Raw genomic sequence first — 27,428 nt, 5'->3', positions numbered from 1 at the left:
AAAGATAGTAATCAGATTTCATTTATTTTGGATACATTCGTAGTGCACATTAAAATAAGACACGAGCGCTCCTCAATCACATGGCACTGCTAATGCTATTTGCTTTGAAGGATACGATCGGATGAGATACAAAGAGAGAATGAACGGAGGATACACAGCAGGAACCAGTGAAGAAAGAAACCACAGAGCAGCTTTTGTGGCCAGAGCAGCTGGGCATCCCCAAGTGCCTTTGCTTTCCTGCCACATCAGATAGTCAGCAAAGACATCAGTACTAGTTAACTATGAAGAAAACTGCACAGGGTAAAAGCTTGAGATCTGCCTAGTTAAAGCTGGGTTTTTCAAAATGAATCACTTGCAGTGGAAACGGTATCCCCTTTATGTAACCAGATTCCTCCCTAATCTATCCCCTCACGCATCCTAGTCACTGGCTCGCATATGCCAATCTCGTAACTTCCTTAGCTAATTGTTTAGATTCTTTCTCCTAAAGTAGCTGTAGGAATTTAGCATATTTTCACAGAAGTTCAGAGGTTAAAGTTCCTGAGAGGACACCGTGATGAGGTGGCCACAATCCCTAGGAAATAGAACACCTGTACCCTTACTGCCTGCACATCAGCAAAAATACTAGCAGATGCAGGTTGTCTTGCCACTAGAATGAGAGAAAATGGCACCTTGTGTCATTGGCACAGCTGTTAAAAAGACAGTGCCAATCTGCTTTTATGCAATCCAGCAATTAAAGAAAGTGTCAACAAGCCACGCGAAAATATAAGCAAAATAGTTGGGGGCAAATGTTAAGAAAAGTTACGAATGCAAATAAAGAATAGTCACCCTTTCTTCCACAAAGGACAAGATGACTCCCCAAGCAACAGTACAGATACACTCATTATGGAGCAATGGCAAGTATATTGGGAATTAAGAGGTATGTGGACAGCCCTTTCACACTGGCTGCAAAACTAAAGTCACAACCAACCAGAGATTACATTTGACATACAAACTAACTTCAGTCGTAACGATTCTTGCTTGGCACTTATGTCACTCAAACCCTTTGTAAACACCAGTTAATCTTCATAATACCTCTATGAAGTGAGTAGGTACCACCATTACTCAGCTTCACAACTTGTAGTTCCTGCTCCAGCCTCATGAGAAATGGTGTGGACATTGTAACGGTAAGCAAACTTACCTACTAAGGCTCCTCTTTTAAATGCTGATTTTTACTACCCAAGGGATTTGGGAATAAACATCTTAAGATGTTCCGGAAGCTAAAAGGCTAAGAAAAGTTTGAAAAACAGCAAGCTGGGAGATCCCCTTAGGATACAGATTATTGTTTCCCCACTATGAGACAAAGTTGATGCAGACTATACAGACTAACATGGGGATGAGATCACAGAAGTCATAAACCCATAGGTAGTCTAAGGTTGCCATTTTACTTTCCCTCCCCACTCATCCCACCCGACACAGGGAGACTCAGTGCATTTACCAGTTGTGTGGGAGGCAATAAATAATGACAGCTTTCTACATTGGCCATGCAAAGAAAAGCTATACTATGGGGAGGGAGATTGCCTAACACACTGTTGCTAAAAGCATGGGGTTTCTGCAGGGTGAGGGGAACGTGGCGATCCAAGTTAGGCCAGAACAGGACATTGCCTTGGTGGTTGACCAAAGCATTGTGTTGAACTTAATTGTCTTTCTCATAGCACCAGATAGAGCTTTAAAAGCAGGTAGATATCCACTTGGGATGCTGAGCACCTTATATCCAGAGATGGGGCAGCACAGCAGCTGGTTTACAAAAGAAAAAAAGGCCTTTTTCTTCCATTTGCTTTATTAATTAAGGCTAGCATGGCACATGTAACAAATGAGAGAAAATAAGCTCCACTTGCACCCTTGAGCCACATTTTGTCAATGGCTGTTTAAAAGCAAGGCAAGTATATGCAAATCAAAAGGTCAAAGACAACCCACTGCATGAAAACCAACACAAAAATGATTAGGAAACAAAGAAAATATTTTCTTGTCATAAGCTGGACTTGATGAGGCCTACTACTAGAACCAAATGTATCTGGTTTCATGCTGTGGAAGTTGATCAAGGGCTGAACTGAAGCACCTTGGACTTTCGTTTTCCTTATTTATATTAAATAGATTATCCATGAGTTTTCATTAAAAGCTCCAGGCTTATGAGGAAGAGTAGAAAGGTCCCACATGTGGCTGGGAAAATTACAATTATTTAAGATCCATTTTTATAATACCAATATTTATAAGATCAATTTTAGACTCTCTTTAAAATTATCATCCTTCCCCCCACCCCAGCCTCTTTTTTGTGATGGAGGAAAGTCTGTCCCAAATAGGTCTACAGCAGGCAGCTATCCCAGATGTGTAGCTTTCTCCATCACTCATCTCTATAACGGGGAAAGCTGCACCTGTTGAATTTGTGCCCATCATGGACCTATTAATGAGCTTTTGTCAAGGGAGAAAGTGGCACCCCAGCACTTCTGGTCAAAAAGATTGAAAGAGCACCACGTTCCATTGGGTCAGTGGCTGTGCAAAGAGTGCTTGTAGATCTACTAAAAAATTAACAGGCAGACTATGGGAAGAGTTGATGACAAAGGGACATACACTTCTGAAAGACAACACTAGGTGGCAGCCCTCTGCTTGTTTCACTGCAACTGATTCAGTCTGTCTCTATAGGGCAATCAATACTAAAAGTTACACCTGTTTCAATGATGCTAGAGGTAATCAGATTCCCCTACAACTTTATTTTAAAAACAAAAAAACCTCGTACAAAATAAGGTAAGAAGAAAGACTATTGAAAGGGCAGGCAGAGCATGTACCTAGTCTTCCCCCAACAACAAAACTCACAGATCTCCCTTTGGTTGCTTGTTCACTTTCTCATACTATATTCAATAGTGAAACAGTACAAAATGAGGTAAGAAGAATGGCTACTGATGGCCCTTTGCCTGAAAAACAAACTTTGCACTGAAATGTTTTTAGGAAAAAAAGAAAACTTATTTGCAACTCTTCTTCATGCTGTTTTACTCTTGTCACCAGAAAGAAATCTCGGTTCGGGCTCTAAAGATCCATTTTTATAATACCAATATTTATAAGATCAATTTTAGACTCTCTTTAAAATTAGCACATCCATCCAGACTCTCAATTTAGCACATCCATCTCTGCGTTCCATTGTTATCTTTATAAGATAAATCCAAGCAGCTTCTTGACTAGACTGTCCACCTTAATTGTGGGACCCCTTCCCCCTACACCTGTGGTTCTTAAACTGTGGCCCACGAGACCACAATGGATGCAACAAGGGGGGAATCCTGAAGATTGGGCATCGCCACTGTGGTCATCTGCCCTGCTGAAGCCACGTGGAGCAGCCGCCTCATGCAAGCCTTCCAAGGTGACCTCTCACGTGGCAGCTGCGATATTAGAATCAGTCTCGAATCCCAGTACAGTGACTGACAAACATTTTCACTGGCTGTATTCACACAGAGGTGGGAAAGACAAGATGTTCAAAGGGGAGTGAGCAGGGGAACAATAGCTTGTATGGAGCAAGAGGGTCCGTACGCAGGAGCAGCTTAAGACACAGCAAGGTGGCTTTCCCCTGCTGCATTTCAAGTTGCCTTTACACTTCCTGTACACACCAGAGCAGCGGCAGGAGTGCCATCACCCAATGTGTGGTGCTTGATTTGTTTTTCCCCATGCCTGCAACCCCTCTGGACTCCTATTCCAGGAAGCAGTCATCTGCGCACGTGCTGTCTTCTGCGCATGCGCAACGGCTGTCTGAACTGTGCACATCTCACCTTAAACCAAATTGGGTGGAAGATGATTTGAAGAGAAACCCATCAAACAGAGGCATTTCTTGGGAAAGCACAGGATGCATGTGCAATGTGGCTAACGCCACATGGAGTGCACTGGAGCCAGAGGAAACAGCAGTGTGTGCACAGGCCTAAATTTATAAGCTTTTCACACAGCCTCCCACATGGAAGCTGTAGGATATAAGAGCATGGGAAACAGCTGTATACCATCAGACCATCAGTCTATCTGGCTCGGACTTGCCAGTATCGGCTCTCAAAACCTTTCTCAGCCCGACCTGAAGATGCCACAGACTGATGCTTTGCAAGGGATGAGCTCTACCACTGAGCTAAGGGCCCTTCCCTCTGAATATGAAAATATGGTGACTGACAAAAAAGAAACAACTCAGAATAGTGGTCTGCAATCCAGTAGTTAAGAAAAAGTACCCATGAAGCAGCTTCCAGAAGTTCTAAAATACCTTCTTGTTTGGCTTACTGAACTTTCCCAGTGGCTTCAGACATACTGAGCTTTTCCAATGGCTTCAGGGGCACAAAGTCCATAAAGCTGAACAGCTTCCCAGGACTGTAAGGCGCTGCAGTTATCTCCGGAAAAGCCACCTCTGGGGGAAGAACTGCAGCAGCAAAAAGAAATGGCCACAATCACATTCCCTACTGTAGGGTTATTTTTAGTCTAAACCAGCCCTGGCAGTCACAGTGAAACAAAGCCGTGCTTGTCAATAAAGTTATGCAAAAAGCTCTATTTAGACTCCGATTATCCAAAAAAGGTGGGCTGGGATCCACCAAAGTATTCAAAGAAGCAGTGTGAGGGGGTCAGTAAGGCTGCTGGAATTGAGAGATGGGCACAATCAGGTGAGGTGGAGGGAGAGAAGTTCCAAAGGACACCAGCAAAAGAGTGAGCTGCATCTAAATCCACATCCCTCCCTAGCACTACTATAAGAAGGCTGGCTTTTGGGAAGTTTCTGCAGAGCTACTAGCAAGGCAGTGTTGAAAAGTTTGTTAGGGGCTTTGTCAGTAAAAGGTAAAGGGGACCCCTGACCATTAGGTCCAGTCGTGACCGACTCTGGGGTTGCAGCGCTCATCTCGCTTTATTGGCCGAGGGAGCTGGCGTACAGCTTCTAGGTCATGTGGCCAGCATGACTAAGCCGCTTCTGGCAAACCAGAGCAGCACACGGAAATGCCATTTACCTTCCCGCCGGAGCGGTACCTATTTATCTACTTGCACTTTGACGTGCTTTCAAACTGCTAGGTTGGCAGGAGCAGGGACCGAGCAACGGGAGCTCACTCCGCCGCGGGAATTCGAACTGCCGACCTTCTGATCGGCAAGTTCTAGGCTCAGTGGTTTAACCCACAATGCCACCCGCGTCCCGGGGCTTTGTTAGGGGTTGGCAATTTACAGTCCCACGGTTCTTTTTTGCTGCAACGGTGGAGAGATGTGTATTACACCCAATAAGAAGAAAGGAACTTGAGCTACGAGATCAGATTTGTCGGCATGTGGAGCCAACTTTGTAAGTACATGGTGCTAGGACCATCCTTGCGTTCATTTCCAAACTTCTGCAGAGGAGCTGTGCTAGTCCGCTAAACTAAATCCCTTCCTTCCTTACTGCCACTATTTGGCCTTCAATTGGCATGGGGGGGTGCAATCCTCCTCACACGACCTCCCCCGTCCCCACTGTCACAAAAGAGGAATGAACTACAAAGTCATTATACTCTATATTTACTTGGCACTTCAACTCTTGACATACATAAATAAATAAATTAAATAAATAAGTAAATAAATAAAAGGGAGACCCCACCTCCCAGAAAAATAAATAAATGAATGAATAAAATTAACATGGATTTAAAAAATAAATATATTTCTGCATTCGTTCAAAAATAAAAAGGTATAAACTTTCTAGCCCTCATGCCCTACCTTTTTTTGGAGGTGTTTCTTCCTCCACAAATATTCCTTTGCTTTACATAAAAACCCCACATTCTGTCAGCAGGATCCTCAAGAGGATCCGATGAAAACGGGAAGGCTTTCCAAACATGATTCCTATATAAAGGGGCAGGGGAGGGGAGAACAAGTAGCACTGATCACTAATGCTCCCCCCTCCCTGCTATCAAACAAGTCAAGTTTTCAAACACTTGGCAAGACTTCAAGAACTACACGGCAGGAGAAATGGGGGGGCTGGGAAGAGGCACAAATAGGCTACATTTCTCAAGTTAGCTTGATGGAGCCATCCCAGTGAGTCGCACTGGGAAACAGGAGGAGCAATGGGAAAATGGCAATGATGCGATGATTAGTTGAAGAGCCCGTGTGAAGCCATAATGCGGTGCTCAGGTCGGCCGTTCCTCCTAGAGGGGCAGGTCAGTGCTGTTATGCCGCGTTTTCCTGGAAGTCCCGTCGTCCCGAGGCAGCGCCCTCTGCAGGCTGGACATGGCTGCTGTCTTTTTGAGGTCAATGACCGCATAGGAATCCGTCCTGCGGGCTGGGTGGGCGGCAGAACGTGAGGCACAGGGGACCGGGGTGCTCCGGCACCCTTTGTGGGGGTCGTCCTCCAGTTCCACCTGGATGTAGTTGAGCTGCCTCGGCTGTTCTGAGCAGGGCCGGCGGAAGTCAAAATTGAAGACGTTGGGCGTGCAGCTGCGGCGCCGCTGCAAGCAGCCCCCCCTGCGCAAGCCCCCCTGCAGCACAGCGCTTTCCGAGTTCATGTAGTTTTGCAAAGGGTCGTCTTCCTCGAGTTCCGGGTAACCGTTAGGGGAAGGCGTCATTGCATCGCCAGAGTCCTCCTCCTCCTCCTGGTCCTGCCTTAGCGGCTGGCACTCCCACACGGGCGGCAGCGAAGGCAGGTTCTCGTAGTGCAGCAGGGTGGCCCGGCGGTGAGAGCAGCCGGGGGGGTTCAGATCCTCACGGGCAATTTTCAAGCGCCTGGTGCCCCGGTGAAGCAAGGCACCTCGGGACGGCAGGAGGCCGTTGATGTTCTCGTACACGTACTTGGGGGTGAGGCATTCGTCTTTGCACTCGTTGTTGTTGTTGTTGGGGGTGCACATATGCCCTGCGCACTCCCAGTGGGGCCGGCAGAAGCCGTCGCATTTCATCATGTGCCTGTACCCAGGGGCAGGACCCAACATGAACTTCACCTCCCCTGGCTGTAAGTAAACCTGGGGGTTCCGGTCCTCTAGCGAGCAGCTATGGCTGGGATGGGAAACAGGAGGGTGGACTTCAGGCAAGGAGTGCATGCAGTGGCGGCCCCTCATCTCCTCACCGCTGGTTGTGTTCACATAGGTGTGGGACTGCAAGGAGAGAAGATGGATGAGGAGGTGGCAAAGAGGAGAACAACTGCCAGCAAACCTATACATACACCTGGAGGTGTTGACATGGCTGGAGGAGAGTCTCCTTTCAGAAGAGGAGGGACTTGCAGTAATGGGTCTGAGAGGCAAAGTAAGCATAAAGCAGAGACTGAGAACCTGTAGCCTCTAGATCAGTGGTTCTCAACCTGTGGGCCCCCAGATGTTGTTGGACTACAACTCCCATCATCCCTGAGCTCTGCCCTTGCTAGCTAGGGGTGATGGGGGTTGTAGTTCAACAACATTTGGGGACCCACAGGTTGAGAAAGGCTGCTCTAGATGATGTTGGCTCCAACTCCCATCAGTCCCAGCCCGCCTGATCAATAGTGGCAGTTGTAGTCCAACCACATCTGCAGGGCCACAAGTTCCCTATCTCTGCCATTAGGTGGCATGAGACCTCCCTGAAGCAACTTACCACGTACTAAGCTTAAAATGACTACCTTCAAAAGTGAAGGTAAACTTGATTAGAAAGTTGCAATCCTAAATACACTTATTATGAAATTAGTCCTGTTTAACACGGCAAGGCTTACTTCTGAGTAAATATGCCTAGGATTGTACTAGCTTATACATAAATGACTACAAAGGTTTAGATTTAATTCCCACAAAGCAGAAAGGGTTGTTCATTTTCGTTTTCATCACACAGCTCAACTAATCAAAATTCTCATTATTATTTTTTAAATCCTTGATTTAACTTCTATTTTTCTTTGTATTTTCATTCACCTTGCACTACTCATTGTGAACACAGAATTAATGAATTCACAATTTACAAATGAATCCAGGTAGGTCATGAAATAGTCAGGCAGGGAGGCAGAAAAAATACAGCCGGTTATAGTATAAAGATAAATCACTCTGGTTGAAAGGAACCAAAGTTTGATGCCTGTGATACAAGTACAGTGTCTCCTTTTGCCACCTTCTATATCTTCATAACAGCTATGTGATATAGGTAAGGCTGAGAATAGATGACTGGCTCAAGGCAGGAAGTAAGCAAAAACAATGATGTGTTTAGTGCACTTAAAATGTGAGACTGCACACGTTCAGAGTATTTTCTTTTTGTTTATCAAGCTTGGCAAAAAAAATAATGTTTGGGTTTTGCTGAGAGCTGAGAAACTCCACAAGTTATTTTTTTAGTCTGCGAAAGCTTTTGCCGTAATAAATGCATTAGTCTTTAAAATACCACATGACTTATTTTGAGCTACCTTATTCCTTGCATTCCTTTTGCGGGGGCAGGTGGGCCCTATTTTCGGAATTGCACCAGAGCCTCCAACCACCTTGACCATAAGGAGAACTTACTTGCTCATCAGGGACAATGAGGGCATGTGTGGAGTCCTCGCCAACTGAGGAATGCCTTAGGCTGCTCATGGAGGCGTGTCTGGCGGCAGGGCAGGATGGGGCCTCCACAGGGAAGCTGTGGAATCCGTTGGGAAACCCTGGAACTGTATATCCGAGAGCTGGAGAAAGATGAGGAGATCAGCCTTAGAGCATGAGCACATCTAGCAGAGCTTCCAAACTAGCCTTAGATAATATCCTGTACACATTTGCAAAATAAAAACAAGCAAAAGGCTAGCAGAAGTAGATCGATCAGTGATGGTCTCCACTGTAAGGATATTGCTTATAAACCAAACCATATGGCTACCTGTGGCAAAACGTAGAGATGTAGAAATTCCTAAGCCAAATCCAAGCACAGAGCAAAACTTTCTTTCTCAGCCCAATACAGACATCAAGAATCTAAAGATTCCAGGCAAGCTTTCTACAGTAGCTTGGATGGATTCTGATGGAAATTGCAGTGAAGTTCAAAACACGATCTGACAACTGCTGTTTTAAATAGTTGCCTTGGAAACAAGGGAGCACAAAACTTAAGACATTACAGTAAGCATACCATACGGGACATATGGGCACAAGTGCTAGGGCTACACTGGAGAAGTAGACTGCAGAAACAGCTTGCCTGGTAGGGCAGAGTCGCAAAGCTACCTTCCTGGCAGGTGTGTTATTGCTGCTTACCAAGAGGGAAAGGGAGAGGGGGAAGCATGTTGGCATCGTGCAAGCAAAATAATAAGAGAACTGGATTGGCTCCGCTAGTGCACTTGCACCATGGCATACTCTTCACTGCTTCACCTTCCCAGTATATGGTAGCTAGCATTGCAGCAATGCCCACCAGAAGACTAGGTTCTGGTATACTGGCCTTCTGGCCTCAGCTATAAGCTCTTTACAGTGGAACGGCTGAGCTCCAACCAAACACTGATCATGCCAAATCCCCTGGGGATTGTACAAAAGGCAGGGACACTCTTGGGCCTTTCACAGGCCCTACTGGAAGGCTTGAAAAAGCCAGTTTGGCCTCATACAAATATTCCACCTCCCTGCTCACTGGAACAAACTGTGGTTGATGCCATAAAGCTAGTACACAACTCTACACCCCCACTCCCCTGTCTGACAAATTGAGAGATGACCTTACTATTGGGTGTCTGGGGTGTCCGGGGCAGTTCCAGTTCAGCAGCATGACTGTTCCTTGTGATGACAACAGGCTCTTCCACCACATTGATGCTGTTACACTGCATCAGTTCCTGCAGCAAGTTGAAAATCTCCTCTGCTCTTGAGCACTTGAATGCAAAAATTCCTAGGCAAATTATCAAGAGTGTTGGAGAAAAGAGGAAGATTTGTTTTAATGCCATGCAGTCTGGGTCTCCACACGGAAGATACTTACATAATGCAATGAAATTTACTGGCACGTATGCCAGTGCTAAGAGTTAGGCAGGGTTGGTGGTGGGGGAACTGATTTAATAGGAATTAATGAAAGAATCGTAGGAACCAAATGGATAGAGTCATCTGGATTAAACTGCAAATCAAAATCGAAACACCTGAGATTGAAAAGGCATCTTGTCTTAGAAGAGCCATTAGGGCATGCCATAGCATGGCTATTAAGTAAATATATTTACTTACGTAACTATATAACCCTATCCTTGGGCCTGAAGCTAGGCCCCCTAGATATCTTACAGCATAAAAAAGCAATATAAAGAAGGAGAAGGAGGAGTTTGGATTTGATATCCCGTTTTATCACTACCCTAAGGAGTCTCAAAGCAGCTAACAATCTCATTTCCCTTCCTCCCCCATAACAAACACTCTGTGAGGTGAGTGGGGCTGAGAGACTTCAGAGAAGTGTGACTAGCCCAAGGTCACCCAGCAGCTGCATGTGGAGGAGCGGAGACGTGAACCCGGTTCACCAGATTACAAGTCTACCGCTCTTAACCACTGCACCATGCAGGCAGAAGGTAGATCAGGATGTACTGGTAGATTTTGGGGTGATCTACAGTAGATCAAAAGAGGTTTCTGATTCCCAACCTAAATTAGGCAGCTGAAATGAAGAAAGAGAACCAGGATTTGACTTTTATGTTAAAAGGTGCTCAGTTTAGTTCTGGTGTGATAGAAGATCCTTACACTCAGAATGTGATCAGAGACATGTTGTTCTAATAATGTGTCTTTTGCTACTGGCTCTAGATGGGAGATCTTATGGTTTTAGAAAAAAGCAAAGTAGATCTGACAAATTTGACATCAGCACACCCCTGCTATAATGTACCTGTAAATCAATTAAAATCTTATTTATTTATGAATATATTTATATGTTGTCATCGCATAAATAATATAAAAGTTGTTTAGAATAGTGTCTCTATACAATAAAAACACATAAAAATTAAAATCAAATACCATTGACTAATCCAAGAAAAGAAAACTAGCAACATTAAAATTAACCAAAGTCCTTTAAAAAATAGTTATGATTCCACTGTGCACCTGCCTAAAGAGTAAATTCAAGGAGGCCAGGTAGGTAGTAGTGGACAGCACAGTGGAGCTGCATCATCTACCTTACCTCCCTCCAGCCAAATTGCTGCTGCAAATTGGGGGACAGAGAAAAGGAGGCACAAGGTGGCAATGAGGTTGGAGTGGTGCAAACAAGTCAGCAGGAGCACTGGATTTGCACCACACCAACCTTGCAGCCACTTTGCCCCTCCCCATTTTCATCCCAGCAGCGACTCAGATGGAGGAAGGTTGGGTAAATGGCATGCCCCCTCTGTGTTGTCCATTACTGCAGACCAATGTCCTTGAGGAGAGAGTTCCAGAGGCATTGAAAAAGTCCTGCTCCTTGTCACCAGCCTGATGTTTGCATGCTGAGGCCACCAGAGCACAGCCTTCTGAAAATCTGCAAGCACACTATTTGCAAGACGAAGAAAGAACACTTCATATGAGAGACAAAGCTGGTTTTTGTCGTTGAAGCTCCTTGAATGCTGTACATTTTTCTCTGCAGGCAGCTATTTACAGCTACAGAGACAGACAGAAAAAGGTGGGGAGGGGAAGTCATGGTCTGACCAGCTTGTTACACTATTCTGACAGTGAAGAATACATTGAACCTGTTTAAACACATTTCTCTGCCACAGAAAGCGAGAATTCTCTTCGCGATCAGAGCACAATCCAGAACTGTTGGCATAAATGAGGCATTTTATTATAATGTTAGGGTGGTGGATGTCTTCCTAAAAAGTTTTGATGAAAAATTGAAATATATTTTTTCTCAACAATTCCTTCCCTTCTCTTATCCACTCATCCTGCCCCTTTCTATATCCCAGTTAAAAAGAGGGAGACAAAAGGTGACAAAGAGAGAACGAGTAAAGAAATAGCAAAATAAGGCTTGTGCTGGGCACGGTAAGCCTGTAATAGCAGAGGTAAGGCATGAACAGCAAAACATGCCATTTTCCATTTCATTTGCCAGCTCAGTTTTGGAGTTATATCCTTTCCACCAGATCATTCTCATTGACTTCTTATTGACCAGCATGAACTGAAATGGGTACACGAATGGGAGGGACCCCCATTTTTATGGTATATCAAAGTGCCAACACCTCCCCTTCCCCCATAAATATTTCTATCAATTGTCTGACTATACTGAGTTAACCAATCGGACATCGGCACGCACAAACACGCACAAAAAAACCATAGCAACCAGGACAAGAGCATGGCAACAACAGCTGCTATTCTGAAGGAATATGTTCTCGGTTTTCGAAAAAACAAAACCCAAATAACTCCTACTCTGTTTCTGCCTTATTGTTCCCAGCATAAAGGCAAGGATCGTGCAAAGAAAAGAAAAAATTATTGTTGTTGTTTTTGTTGTTTTAAAAAAACAAAACTTGAAGGGGAATAAAGAAAAGAAGGGAAACGCAAATGAGTCCAAAAGCACACACTTGTGTAGAGAGGTCCAAGGAAACAGCAGGGCCTACAGCCTGTGAATATGAAACCTGGCTTTCTAACTACAGCACTTTGAACATTTTTTGTGATTTATCATTATGTATTGGGTAATGCAGACACAAATTGCTGGCACAAACCGAAGTTGGCACCTGAACAAACCATGGTTTGCAAGCTGGGAGAAAGCCAGAGTAACCACAGCACGATCCACCCCAGTCAACCATCATCCCTGCCCTTCCCCCACATAGCCCATAGTATCATATTGCACAGGGCCGTCTTTACCCGGGGGTGCAAGGGGTGCAGGGCACCCCGGTGCCGAATTCTGGGGGGCGCCAGATGGCTGGTGGGTGCACAAGCCTCTGCAGGAAACGCTTTCCTCCCGCAGCGCCATGGGAGAGAGTTGTGCGCCCGCCAACCAGATGCGCCCGCCAACCACACACTATCCGTGTATAGGACGACCTCATCTAATACACGGGAAAATATGGTAATTTGGGGACGCTGGGTGGATCTTTGCACCCCGACACCACATATGCTAAAGATGGCCCTGATAGAGCATGTGCATTAACACAAACCACAAAAACAAGTCGTTTCCTTAGTTAAAACAGAGGTTCAAACCATGGTTTCAATAGCACTTGCCAATCATGGCTACTCAGGAGAACTTGGTTTGGATTGGTCATGTATCTAAAGCATATCTTAAGAGACCTTTGCATGTGGTTCTCAAGGAATATCAAGGGATATTGCAGCAGGGGTTATGTACTCTGCTAGTGACCATTTTCCCTTCTAATTTCTATTACTACAAAAATATTGGCTGGGCGCCTATGGAGACTAGAGATGGACCTTTGATATGACCCAGCAGGGCAGAATTGATCTTCTTATGATATGGTGTCAGCTTTCAATTATATTAAAACTTAACTGACTGTCTCACTATTATCCATTTAATAGTAAATTTAAAATTTAAAAATATCCAATTATCAGACATATTTTAAAAGTGGTATAACTGCTATCAGAATACCAGTAACTGAACGATCTGAGCGACCTCACAGTTTAGCAAAGCACAGATCCCAAAGTCCCGAGTCTCACTGTATCCACAAATGATCATAATCAACATTTAGCAGAAGGTGGTACTGAAAATTTGTCCTGTATATTACTGGAGGAAAGAATGGTTTCTGCACAAGGATCAGATTTACAGCATGCCATGAGGAGAGAAATTCGCTGTTATCCCAACTGCCTAGCCTTCTGTAGCAAGAACATTTTGAAGCCACTGTCCCTGCTGAGAAATGCACATACCCTGTCCAGTCAGGCAGCGGCGCCCACTCTCAAAGGAGAAGAGGTTGGAGTCATAGCCATAGCGTCGCAAGCAGAGGTATGGCCACCGAACAGCATCACGTTTGTGTGTGTGCAAAACAAGCTCCCTCTGTGTCAACTCCATAATCCCCGAGCCCAGCTCGTTGCCCTCATCGTCAACATTTGTCACCTGCAGAAACACCAAAACCTGTCGTCAGGAGCTCCAGGCATTATGCCAAATAGCACCTTAGTGGGCAGAACAAATACCATATAAAACAATATTCAAACGGGTTGTGTCTGCATAGCAAAACACAGTCCCAACAACATCTCCTTGATACAATTACTTTGGCTCTTGTAGAATGGTGAAATTCTTTTGGGATGACTTTGCTGTCAGGGAAATATACCAGTCAGTCCAATGTACCTGGAGGCTGCTAGCCCAGTCCACAACAAGATTTTAGGCACAAGAGTTGTTATTCTATACCCCAAGAGACTCCTGCCTCTATTAATGGCTATACTTGTACTCAAGCTATATCCCTATTACAAGCTAACCCAAGACTTACTACCCAACACTGGCCTAATAACTAAAACTACTGAGTGGAATGAGCCATTAAAGTGACTGATCTCATAAGTAATTTCAAGAGCCAGAGTGAGGTTCAACTAAAATGTCACAAAACAGCGAGCAAGCTTTCAGATTCTTCATAACTCTTCATCAGGCTAGATAGTAAGCCAAATGTGTGTTGGGGTGTATTTTTCTTATGGACCAAGATAGCTTTCCTTGCTTTTTATTATCTACTAAGAGGCAACTTAACTGGGAAGCTGAATGGCATGAGCTCTGCACTACTACCAAATAAAACACACAGAGAACAGGAACCTTTCCAAACTCAAGGGGTAGCAATGCAAAACTACAGAAGGGTTTCAATTGTCTCCTCTGTAGAAATGGCTGCTCTTAACTACTTTAATACCTTGACGGCATGAAGTTTTGTGTGCCTTAACTAACTCTGAATAATTCTAGTGGTAGAACACTTTGAATAGGATGAATAAGCATGTTACCTTAAACTTGGTGGGGTGGTGATCTGGAACACTGTCTCTGCATGGGCAGCTACAGCAACTCCCCATGATGTCAGCACACTGGGCAAATCCTAGAATGGAAGGAGAAAAAGATTTCCAGCCCTCCAAACACAGCTTGAAGAAAAGCAAAACACAAGCCACCTCCCTTCTGCCAAACCTTGGAAACATTTCAGAATTAATGTCACTCCATGTGAGCAGCATCACAGAGTGGCTGCAAGGGAATTTGTGTTTCGCAAGTGTGATTATTTTCAAATTGAGGAATGTTCGTATTCCATCCATGCTAAGGAAAAGACCAAAACAATGGCACAACCATTTGGGGAGAATTTAATTGCTTTCTATATTTAGAATTATTCCATGAGGATAGTACTGTCAAACCTTAGGGTAGGATTTCAGAGATGAAACATAAATGAGGAAATAAAGCTCTGGAATCTTAATGCCTTGCTTAATCCTTACCCAGCCATGGCCATTAGTAGCATTTAAGGGGAGGGGAGGAATTCCCACTTTCCCCCCACAGTCCTCTACTGGGTGTCATGGTAACCAGGATGTCAAGACGTTGCCTACAGCTTCAGAGGAACTGTGCCATCCTTCACCTGATACAGAGAACGGAATCAAGAGAAACAGAAAGAATATTTAAAAGAATGCCACATTCAGAATTTGCATTATTTGTTATCACAAAATTTTTAAGGGTTGCCTATTATTTACTGTAAAGTAAAATTGTATCAGTAAGGTTTGTCATCACTTTTAAAAGTTCATCTATCAGAATACGATGGATAGCAATTCACCCTAAAATGAACGCTTGGATTGGCAACAGTATCACTTTCACCTTTACTATGTTCTAGCCTTAATTCAGTTTCTCACTATGACCCTTTGCATAAAAGCAAGAAAAGAAATTGCCTTTGGAAAATGACCCAGGAATCCAGAGTGAAATGATGTTGTGCTCCATTTTGTTCTATCAGGCAGGGTTTGTTCATACGTTCAGATGCCATTTAGGAGCAGACACCTTGTTCTCTGTACAAGTGCATTCGAGGCATCACTTTGGCTTCTAATAATTACAGACAAAGCAATTCAATGAGGGCAGGTCTGTGCAGAGTTTTACTGGTCTCACACCAGTCAGGGTAGAAGCTGGGTGGTCGGAGGAGAGAGAAATATATATGCCAATGCCAGGGCTGGCATTCTTCCCCACCTCCTCAGGGGTACCAGAAGGGTTTTGGATCCGTCAGCATCCTTTGATTCCCCCCCCCCCCAAAAAAGAAAAAACTGTTCATGCCTTCTCCACTGTCAGTAAAAGGCATTGGCAGTGGCCCTTTTTGTGAAGGCTGGAAGGGAACTTCCAAGGGCAGACCTCTCTCTGGCCACAGATAGGACTATCCACAAAAACCTATGGCTCCTGGGGTGCCCTTCCAGTGACTAAACCTTTGTGCCCTAAGGATTGTCTATTTTAGTTTTAACTATCTGGGTTATGACTGGGGGTTGGGGCTAAAAGCTAGTGGTATTTTTCACATGCATTTTTATTTGGATAGCATTCTCAACATAGTTGAGTACAACGATTTACAGCATAATGTCAGCTCGTTTTTTTGCAATTAGTATTTCTCTTCCTCTTCTGACAAATCAGTGTTTTGAATAAAACTACTATTGGATCATATCGGACTGATTAAAGGAGATCTAACTTTAATTTAGAGACTATAAATAATATAAAATACATTTTTCTTGTATCCATTTGGACACGGATACTTGATAAAAGTGAAATTTTCAATTGCTACTTTAAAATGCACTCAACCCTGAAAACATGACTGCCTTCATATTTAGGCAATTTAGAATGTAATCCTATACTCACTGACATGGGAGTAAGCCTCACTGAACTCAATGGGACTTCTGAGTAGACATATACAGAATTGTGCTAATAGATCTTAAGTTGTGGCTTCCTTCATTTACATGTCTCAGGCAGCCAAGCTGCAGCTGAACACCTTCCACAGAGGTTGGCCCACACCCATATATCAAGTAGTTATTGCAGAAGTAATCCTCGTGACAGGGTGATCTCCTGTTGTTCGGTCCCTGCTCCTGCCAACCTAGCAGTTAGAAAGCATATCAAAGTGCAAGTAGATAAATAGGTACCACTCCGGCTGAAAGGTAAACGGCATTTCCGTGTGCTGGTCTGGTTCGCCAGAAGCAGCTTTGTCATGCTGGCCACATGACCCGGAAGCTGTACGCCGGCTCCCTTGGCCAGTAAAGCAAGATGAGCGCCGCAACCCCAGAGTCGTCCGCGACTGGACCTAATGGTCAGGTGTCCCTTTAACTTTTTAATCCTTATAGGCAATAGCCTTTACTCAGATGGGTTAACACCACCCAGATCATTTGTGTATCGTTCATTTAAAATATGGGGTATACACACATAATTTTGGCCCAGTATTTGTATAAAATAAGTTAGTAGATGGTCTAAAGCTCAGATAACACATACTTTTGAATGACCTTCGCACAAAGCAGTGGTTTTTCAAACATGTTTTGGGGGACAACGGAGGTTCCTAAGAAGTGTATCAGGAGTTCTTGCAATGGAAAAGACCAGTAGTGACAGAAAACCTTCCTTCCCATTACTACTGATTTCCCCTTGTAATGTGCTGGGTGTCTTTAAGGGCACACACACAGTTCATGGGGCAACCTTGAGGTCTAATAGTCTTCTCCAGTGTCCCTTATGAACTGAGTTTGTCCCTCTCACAAAGCTTCCCAAAATCCTGTGCAGGTGTTCCTTGGCAGAGAGGTTGATGTGGGAAGCATTTCAACCAGGCAGAAAGTTTGAAAGCCATAAGCCAATTAGAACTGAGAAGTAAGAAATACACACAGACTAGTGTGGAATATGGTGGGTAATTTTTAATAAACGAGCAATGGGATTTCAGCAAAGCAAATTAGTAAAAGTGAGAAAATGTAGACAAGCCAACTTAGTCATTCAAGAAATTACAACACACCTGAGGTCTAAAGAGGATCATAAGATCATTTTTATCATGGGAAAAAGCACCAAGGCAAAAGCCAGCTCCAGATGGCTGGAATGCAAAACAGGTTTGCAGATGTACTGCTGGAGAAAAGGTGGAGCCTATTCTCTGTACTGAGCACCGGATGTTAGCTCAGTGTGTCATCTGACCTGTGCTGGAAGTACAAGGGAGGAGTTGTGTGACTCTTCTGATGGAGTCTGAAGGGAACAGTCACATTTCTATGTACTGTTGAGTGACAGGAATAAAACATGTAGAAAGGACTCCTGTCTGTCTTTCTTCCCCTCCCTGGGGGAGTGCAGGGAGGGAGAGAAGGAGGAGGGTGTGTCCTGCTCACGTTTGAGGAGGATCGCCGGTTTGTTTACCTAGCCTGCCGGAGGTCGCAGACGGACGGTAAAACAGTATCTCGCTCAATTGCCTCGGGGGAGGCCAAGTACCTCTGCCTGTGAGCTGAAGATACTAACATATGGCAGCCTTCGGATGGTTGCGATTCATCGGACATCTGCATGAGAGGCTGGTGGATTGTCCTCCTCTGCTCCAAGGAGGAAGAGAAGCGTCTGAAAGAAGCCAGAGGCTCAACAGACAGCTGGTGGAAAGAAGAGGTGTTTTCCAGAGCAACAAAGTTCAAGGTATGCTGCATTTCGGGCTAAAAGTGTGAACGCAGTCTGATTAATTCACTGGTTCACGGAGCTGCGTTTCAACGAAAACAAGAGCTCTGGGAGGAAGAGGCCTGCAGCTTAAAGGCTGAAGCCTGCATTCCACAAATTCTTGTGGTTGATAAACTGTCCTATTGAAATGCATTGTTGCTAGGTAACGGAAAGTTGGAAAGTTACTGGCAAAGGGGCTGGACTGTGAGTGTGAGCCTGGGAAAGCGAAACAAAATCAGAGAATGTTTTGGCTACAAGTTTACGTGCCCTTGGAAGGGACTTTCCATAGCAGCCAGAGTTTAGCTGCCAGGTGCAAAAGAGCGTAAACAACTTGCAGTTTGCCTGCGTGAGAAAGAAAAAATCAACTGTTGGATTTTACAGCTTGTTTGAAAGTGAGAGAGGCTTGGCTTCAAGATGGATGCCAAGAAAGGGGGAGCCCTGCCCTGTTCATCTCCCCTGACCAGAGACAGTTATTCATCATGGTCTGGATGGATAACTACCCCAGAAGGGGTGAGCCAAGATGATGCTGGCCAAGTTCCTAAGAGCTCATCGAAAGCTGAGGAGAGCTTTGACCCCAGAGGGGAGAGTGCAGGAACTGTGGCTGTTGGAACTGTTGGTGTTCCTGAACAAGGTGCAATGGGTGTTGCTGACAGGGGGAGGAAGGAACGGAGTTCTAATTCCCCCACTGATGATGCTACTGGAGAGCATGGAGTAGCATTGAGTGCTGTCCGATGCTACAATTGTGGACAGACTGGGCATCTACAGCGAAACTGTAAGAAGCCGCGCCAGTCAAGAAGAGCAAAGAGCAGCTCTACGAAGCCTGAGGCGTCAGGCAAAAGCCGTTCCAAGTGCCAGGTGAAACCTGCAAAGGCTATGATGGCGAAAGGAACCACGCCAGATGTTGGGAACTCGTTCATAATTGACACGGGCGCAACGGTTCATATGTGCCTGCACAGACAACTGTTTTCGACGTTGAAGAAGCAAAGCTTCACTGTGAAACAGGCCAACGGTCAAGAGTTGGAAGCGACTGGAATTGGGACTGTGTATCTTGAGAGTCTGAACTTGACTATAAGTGATGTTTACCTGGTTCCAGAACTGAGATTTAATCTGCTGAGCGTGTCGCAGATTGCAAAGAAAGGACTGAAACTGTCCTATGATGCTAAAAGCTGCAAGATCTACAAAGATGTAGAACTGTTTCTTACTGCCAAAGAGAAAGATGGACTGTATTTGTTGACTTTTGATCAAAGTGATTACATGAAATGTAATTCTTCTGTTTCTAACGAAATCTCTCTTGCAGGTGTGACCAGTGTGAGCACCAGGAAGCTGACCAAGAAGGTCGACAGAGCATTTCAGCGGGTGTATGCTGATGTGATTGGTCCTCTAGAACCATCTAGAGGCAGTGCAAAGTATTACCTTTTGTGTGTGGATTGTTTCACTAATTATTCTTGGGTTTATATGATGGAGAAACCGCAAGAAACTTTAGAAAAGTTTCAGGAGTTTTGTGACAAGGTTAAAAATATGCATGATGCTAACATTGATTGTCTTTTCACAGATGAGAAGCAAATTTTTCTGTTACAGAAGTTTCAGAAGTTCCTGGATGGAGAAGGGATAGACCACAAAGTTGCTGTTTCGACCGAAGCGTGGAACAGGGGGGTCTGTGTTAGAGTGAACAAAGAATTGCAAAAGGGGATGAATGCGCAATTGCTGAGTTCACATTTGCCACATGAATATTGGGCCGAATCGCTAGCGTCCTATCTTCATGTGTGGTTGAGAAAGGTCTCAACAGAGTTGGGATGTTCTCCTTTTGAGAAGCTGTTCAATAGAAAACCTTCTGTTGCCTATTTTAAGGTTTTCGGGTCTCATGTGAGAACAGAAGCTCCAGGTGGAGTAAAGAATGCCAGAGGCATTTTTGTGGGATATGAAAAGGGTCTCTACAGAGTAATTTTGTCTGAATCTGGTCAAGTGATTCTCACAAAGTTCCTAGAGAGTGCTCCAGAGCAAGAGCGGATTGTAGAACACACCTTTCCCACAGGAAATGATAATGATGATGATTTTTCTGATGTCACAGATTACAGTGGTACTGACGATGACAGTGATAGCTCAGAGAGTTCAGTTGTAACAGTCATTGAGAGGAAATCTCACACAATGGATAGACCTTCACAGGTGAAGGAAGAACCACAGTTTGCCAATGCTACTGGTTCTCAACAAAGTTCAGAGGTTGAACCAGTGAGCACAGAGGATCAGAACCTCATACGCAGGTCCGAGAGAGTTACAAAGGGTGTACCACCAAAGAGGTACTCAAAAGAGTTTGCTAACTTAGCTGTTGCATGTGTTGCTATTGTTAACAACTCAAAGCAGGTTAAAGCAGTGTCTAAGTCAGAGACAAAGACACAACAGAGAGTAGCAAGCCAAGGTAATGCAGAAGCACTCATTCCTTGGAAGCCAGACAACCAGAGAGGTACACTGGTGAAACCAGTGGTGGGGAGTTCCAAGGGTGGAACTGAAACAACGGGGACTGTTATATGTATAACAACTGTTTGTTCTCTTCTCTGGATCATGTTTTGCCAATTGATGCTTTTGGGGGAGGATGTTGGGAAAAAGCACCAAGGCAAAAGCCAGCTCCAGATGGCTGGAATGCAAAACAGGTTTGCAGATGTACTGTTGGAGAAAAGGTGGAGCCTATTCTCTGTACTGAGCACCGGATGTTAGCTCAGTGTGTCATCTGACCTGTGCTGGAAGTACAGGGGAGGAGTTGTGTGACTCTTCTGATGGAGTCTGAAGGGAACAGTCACATTTCTATGTACTGTTGAGTGACAGGAATAAAACATGTAGAAAGGACTCCTGTCTGTCTTTCTTCCCCTCCCTGGGGGAGTGCAGGGAGGGAGAGAAGGAGGAGGGTGTGTCCTGCTCACGTTTGAGGAGGATCGCCGGTTTGTTTACCTAGCCTGCCGGAGGTCGCAGACGGACGGTAAAACAGTATCTCGCTCAATTGCCTCGGGGGAGGCCAGGTACCTCTGCCTGTGAGCTGAAGATACTAACAAGTTTTAGAATTCCCTAATGCTCTGGATTCCAGAAATTCCTTGAGTGATTTGCTCCACTTCCTGACCGTGACTGAAAACTCCTCCTGCTCTCAGTAAAATGATTAATTACAAAAAATTAAGATGAAAATTAAGTGTCTTGGTTTATCATCAGGAATAGTGCCTGCCTTTTTCCATCCTCTGGAAGCTCACCTGTCTTCCATGTTTTTGTTGGCTGTTTTTCCTGCCACCTCTGGCTTGGCTGTAAATTATATTTCCTTTGCACAGGCATGAAGTGCCAAACATTCTGTAACCAATTAATATACAACAAACATCACTACTGTATCTTACAGAGAAGTTCTTCAGGTTATACCCTGAACATGACTCAGAATATTTTCACAGTGGCGTCATGTACAAAGCGCACCAGTCTCAACCTAGCATGTAAGGAGGAAAAGTAGGGTTGTGACATGCTAATGAATTTCAAGTGAAACATTATCAACTCTACTGCAAAAAAATTAGCCGATTCATCGCTAAAAACATCAAGGGATGTGGCGTCACAACTGAAAGCTGATAAAAGGTATCAAAATGTTACTTTTTATTTAAACCTCTAAGTTGCTTCCACACAAAATATTTACAGGTGATTGCTACTTTAAAATTGTTCTACTGGCAGCTATTTCCCAAGGGATCTGCACAGGAAAGAGTTACCATTGCATCGTAACAGAGCTCAACCTATGCAACAGGAAGTGCCTTCAGAATGATACACTTCCCTTTTCTCTGTCATCATGTTAATTAATATATGGAAACTTGCCTCAGACATAAAGCCTGCTGTAAAATTATCTTAACACAACAACATACAAAGCATATCAAGTAGGTTTTAAGTGAAAATTAAAATGAAATTTAAAGTATAACAGGCTTTCACAATGTGTGTGTGTGTGTGTGTGTGTGTGTGTGTGTGTGTACAACCAGGATCAAAATGAAAAGCTGGTCTTAATCTAAAGAAAATTAATGATCTACCAGTCCTAGAGAATGTAAATCTGTAATGCATATTCCTATAAAAAGTAAATCAAATTTCTAATATAGAGCAGCATACCTGAAGGCAAACAACGTACAGGAAACAAAACAGACAGTGATCCGCACTAAGCACTCAGGTGTGTAAATGCTGGGCAATCTATATAGAGTGGAACCTCGGTTTTCGAACTTAATCCATTCCAGAAGACCGTTCGACTTCCGAAATGTTCACAAACTGAGGAATAAAGAGCTGTCAGCAAAGTGAATGGGGGGGGGGGGAATGAGAAACATGCCTCAGAAGCCATTCAACTTCCGAGGCGTGCTTGAAAACGGAAGCATTCACTTCTGTGTTTTCGGCGTTCAGCTTCCGAAACATTCAGCAGCCAAGATATTCGAAAACTGAGGTTCCACTGTATTTCAAAGTTCCCAATTTATATTTAGGATTAAAAGGCTGTCAACTGCCCAGTGGAGTAATGAGAGGGGACCTGGCAACAACACAAGCAGGTCTCGATAGATTGAAACTGCAGAGTTTTGAGAAACTAAAAAACAAAGTGCGAGATTGGCTTCATTATTATCAGATAATGGAGGCATAAAATTTGGACAAGAAAATAGGCTTCCAGGTGGAAAAATCAAAATTAGAAACAGAACTGTTAGAACCCAAAACTAAGATTTTATCATAGATGTATAACTTGCTGTTGAAATGGAATACTCAGGATGAAACGGTGAAATCTGCTATGATTAAGTGGGCACAAGATGTTGGACATAACATAATGATGGCTGACTGGGAACAGTTATGGACCACAGGTATGAAGTTTACGGCATGTAATGCCTTAAGAGAGAATATTATGAAAATGATATACAGGTGGTACATGACACCAGTCAAGCTTGCAAAAATCTATCACTTGCCCGATAATAAATGTTGGAAATGTAAAGAGACTGAAGGTACATTCTTTCACCTTTGGTGGACTTGCCCAAGGATTAAGGCTTTCTGGGAGATGATCTATAATGAAATAAAAAAGGTATATAAATATACCTTCTTGAAGAAACCAGAGGCCTTTCTCCTGGGCATGGTCGGCCAATTGGTGCCAAAGAAGGACAGAATTTTCTTTATGTATGCTACAACAGCAGCAAGAATACTTATTGCAAAGTATTGGAAGACACAAGATTTACCCACTCTGGAAGAATGGCAGATGAAGGTGATGGACTATATGGAACTGGCGGAAATGACTGGCAGAATCCGAAACCAGGGAGAAGAGTCGGTGGAAGAAGATTGGAAGAAATTTAAAGATTATTTACAGAAATACTACAAAATTAATGAATGTTAGAATGATGTCAGAATGAAATTAAGTGGTCTTAGCAGCAATGTTATAAAGGTGTATGTAAAAATGGATTATGGAACTTGTATGCAACAGTTATGTGTCTAGCACCCAACAAAGTTCCTTGCTCATTTTAAGACACAGTTAAAAACTGTCTTCAAACACTTCAGTCTTGTAGATAATTAACATTTGTTTCCTGCAAACAATTTCCTTATTTCCTTCCCAGCATTAACCATGGTTCCATGCTACAATGCACTAACAAAAACCAGTTTCCTTAGCCATGGTTTGCAAGATGGGAGGAGCCATCCCACTCTCAAAATGCTCCCCAGGAACTTCTGGGGGGGGGGGACACTTCCCATCCCCCCAGTGGGAGAAGAATTTCTTTTCTGACAGACAATCTGTCCTGAATATATAAATGAATCCTTTTCAGAAAACAAATGATATAAAATACATCTTAAAGTCAGTTGATCTATGGTAGTGAAATTAAGTGTTTTATTTGCTACCTATTTCAATTCCTGAATACATCTTTCAATATTCACCTGAAGATCAAACCTATCCATTCTTAAGGAAATTAGCCCTGAGTGCTCACTGGAAGGACAGATTGTGAAGCTGAGGCTCCAATACTTTGGCCACCTCATGAGAAGAGAAGACTCCCTGGAAAAGACCCTGATGTTGGGAAAGATTGAGGGCACAAGGAGAAGGGGACGACAGAGGACGAGATGGTTGGACAGTGTTCTCGAAGCTACCAGCATGAGTTTGACCAAACTGCGGGAGGCAGTGGAAGACAGGAGTGCCTGGCGTGCTCTGGTCCATGGGGTCACGAAGAGTCGGACACGACTAAACGACTAAACAACAACAACCCTGCGACAACTGCTCCCTCTATCGACTGAAGATCCCAGCAGCCTATACACAAACAAACACTGATGTCAAGACATCACATTTGCTTTTGACACCTGAATAGCTAACTGAACCACCTTTTCTTGTTTCACTGGTTGTATTTGCAAAAAGTGAAAGCAGATAAAGTTCATTAGCACTGAACTAATGATAATTTCAAATAATTATATGGCTCTCAAGCAGACCACAAGCGAAGGATATACTCAGGGTTCTTCTGGGTTTGTAAGATTACAGAATTGGTTATCTAACATCTAAAGGCTGTCACATGGAATATGAAGCAAGCTTGTTTTCTCCTGTTCTGGAGGATAGGACCCAAACCAATGGATTCAAGTTACAAGAAAGGAGATTCTGACTAAACATCAGGAAGAACATTCTGATGGTAAGAGCTGTTCGACAGTGGAACGGAGTCTCTCAGAAGGTGGTGGGCTCTCCTTCTTTGGACATTTTTAAAAGGTTGGATGGCCATCTGTTGCGGATGCTTTAGTTGATATTCCTGCATTGCAGGAGGTTGGACAAGATAAGAAGAAGAAGAAGAAGAGTTTGGATTTGATATCCCGCCTTTCTCTCCCCTTCAGGAGTCTCAAAGCGGCTAACAATCTCCTTTCCCTTCCTCCCCCACAACAAACACTCTGTGAGGTGAGTGGGGCTGAGAGACTTCAAAGAAGTGTGACTGGCCCAAGGTCACCCAGCAGCTGCATGTGGAGGAGCGGAGACGCGAACCCGGTTACCCAGATTACGTGACTACCGCTCTTAACCACTACACCACACTGGCTCTCAGAGTCCCTCCCAACATTACAATTTGATGATTTAATGGTTAGCTACTGCAAAAATTGGAGTTGAGAATCACAGCAGTGGCTTTGTTTAAAACCCTCATGGCTCCAAGGAAAATTTGGAAACTATGTTGGTTGTATCTACTGGAACTAAGGGTAGCTTTACATGTACAGTTTCAATTTGCACATGTTATAAATCAGAACTACATTCCCATTAAAGCCATGGCTGAAAGATACACAGCTCTGTTTTTTAAAACCACCTCACAGAGAACTCCAATTGGTTCCAAGTCAATGGTTTTCAGCAATGTACAAGTGTTTTTTATACCGTTCAAATCTAGTTTTGCCCATTAAAATAATAATATGTGAAGTTTCTGCTTATCAAAGTAACAGAGTTTCTGGGCCCTGGACAACTCTCTGGATACTTTACCTGCACCCCAATTCTACTGCCGCCCAGTCTTGGTTCCCCTCCCTTCCTGCTTTATGCCACCAAAACCCTTGACAAAAAATAGAAATCATTTGGAAGACTGACCCCTGAAATCTGACTAATTTGCATAAATTATTCTGAGCCTAGGATATGACTGTCAGTCATATTTATTGCTTTTAGCCAATGGCCTTTGCACTACTTAGCACCTGTAATGCACTCATCACTGTTATCAAGGCAAGTTTCCCAAAAGTGCCGATATATTTAGAAATACAGATATAAATGGAAAATGGCACCACTTGTATCATTCCAATCCAAAACAATCCAATATAAACCTACCTAGGTGTAAGTCCCATTGAATTCACTAAGAGTATGCAGCTATGCATAGGATTGCACGGTGAGCCATACCTTTTTTGGAAACCCTTTTGTTCTTTTCTGCTTCTTCAGAGCTCCTGAACCATCACAGGTTAGCTTCCCTTCCCACTATACATGGAGCAGCTGTATGCAAACTTTGTGATGTCTTAAAAGGACTTGCTTCTTGATAAACATTGAAAAATTAGCATGCTTAACTAGTTCCAAATCCTAGAGAGCAACTGCCAGTCAACGAAAGCACCGCTAACCCAAGGATCTGGCTCAGCATCCAATGTCGGTCCTGACATCCGACGATAAAGCATTTGTGAAAAAGGCAGCAATACACAAGAGATGAGTGAAAAGAAATATAAAAAGCCAAAGCAAGCCAAGGCGATTGACAAGGAAGAAAGATGCAGAACATCCTAAGTGCCACCCTTCTGCTGGGCAGGGCTGGGAAAATGTACTCCTGCTATGCAAAAAAAAGGGCTCCAGCAACTGCCTTCAGTGTTTAGTCCGGGAAAGCAGGAAAAACCCTCCAGACGCGTTCACACAACCAGGGACGCAGGGTGAGAGCAGCGTCACAGAGAGTGAGTTACAGGGTAGCACACCGACTACAGTGATTCATCACTTGCATGCGAGGGAACGGTGTTTGCTTGACTGTTATTTGCTTGGCAATAATAGTGCAATGGCTGAGAGGTGAAGAGAAACCATGAAAAAGGATGCAAACCCTGGGAGATAGATGGTGAAGGGAGGAGGGAGATTATTGGGGGGAGGCGACCCCTGAGAGGCTGCAGGGGAGCACACGAGGAAAACAGGCGTACGAGGTGCCCATGTATGGGGCCATGACTTGAAAAGGAGGGTAATAATAGTAATGAATAATGGGAATAAATACTGGGCTGTGGAGGAGATACGGCAGGTGCGGGGGGGGGGGAGGCTTGCTGTCCTGGGGAGGTGAGGGGGTGACCCGGGACCTGGCCGAGAGCCTGGCCTAGGGATACCGCGCAGGCTGGCCGGGGGCAGAGAGGGGAGATTATTCCGTACCTGCGGCGTTGTCCAGGCGCGGAGGGAGCCGTCAGCAGCGGGGGGAGCAGAGTGGCCGCCGCCGCCCCTTCTCCCCAAGTCCAGCTCCGGCCGGGGACGCTGGGAGCAGCGAGCGGGCGGACGCAGCCTAGAGCGTCACTCGCCGGCAGGAGGACCCGGGCCCAAGGCAAGCCGGGCAGGCGAGGGAAAGCGCCCACCAGCGTAGACTTTGTAAAAAGGGGGAAAAAGTAGAGTGATGATTTCATGGTCTAATGACGGGACTTCCTGGATGCTTTTGACGCCATTTCCC

The 27,428-nt window shown here is 44.3% G+C and overlaps 1 protein-coding gene across 2 annotated transcripts; it reads right to left on the bottom strand.

The window, feature by feature from the left end:
• On the bottom strand, positions 1-27,428 carry FRS3 (fibroblast growth factor receptor substrate 3). 2 transcript variants are annotated; one of them, XM_081010089.1, is made up of 9 exons: positions 27,140-27,428; positions 21,552-21,645; positions 15,150-15,286; positions 14,679-14,767; positions 13,632-13,818; positions 9,577-9,738; positions 8,418-8,575; positions 3,137-7,073; positions 1-3,057 (listed from the first exon to the last, which is right to left on the bottom strand). In XM_081010089.1, the coding sequence occupies exons 4-8, from the start codon at positions 14,742-14,744 to the stop codon at positions 6,135-6,137; spliced, it is 1,512 nt and encodes a 503-aa protein (XP_080866215.1). In that variant the 5' UTR covers positions 14,745-14,767; positions 15,150-15,286; positions 21,552-21,645; positions 27,140-27,428; the 3' UTR covers positions 1-3,057; positions 3,137-6,134. The 2 variants fall into 2 exon arrangements, with proteins under 2 accessions (XP_080866215.1, XP_080866216.1); XM_081010090.1 differs by lacking the exon at positions 21,552-21,645.

Source organism: Podarcis pityusensis (assembly GCF_964106645.2).
Source record: "Podarcis pityusensis genome assembly, chromosome: 6".
Lineage (NCBI taxonomy): Eukaryota > Metazoa > Chordata > Lepidosauria > Squamata > Lacertidae > Podarcis > Podarcis pityusensis.
The sequence above is the reverse complement of the archived record's forward strand: the minus strand, read 5'-3'. Positions and strand labels throughout refer to the sequence as shown.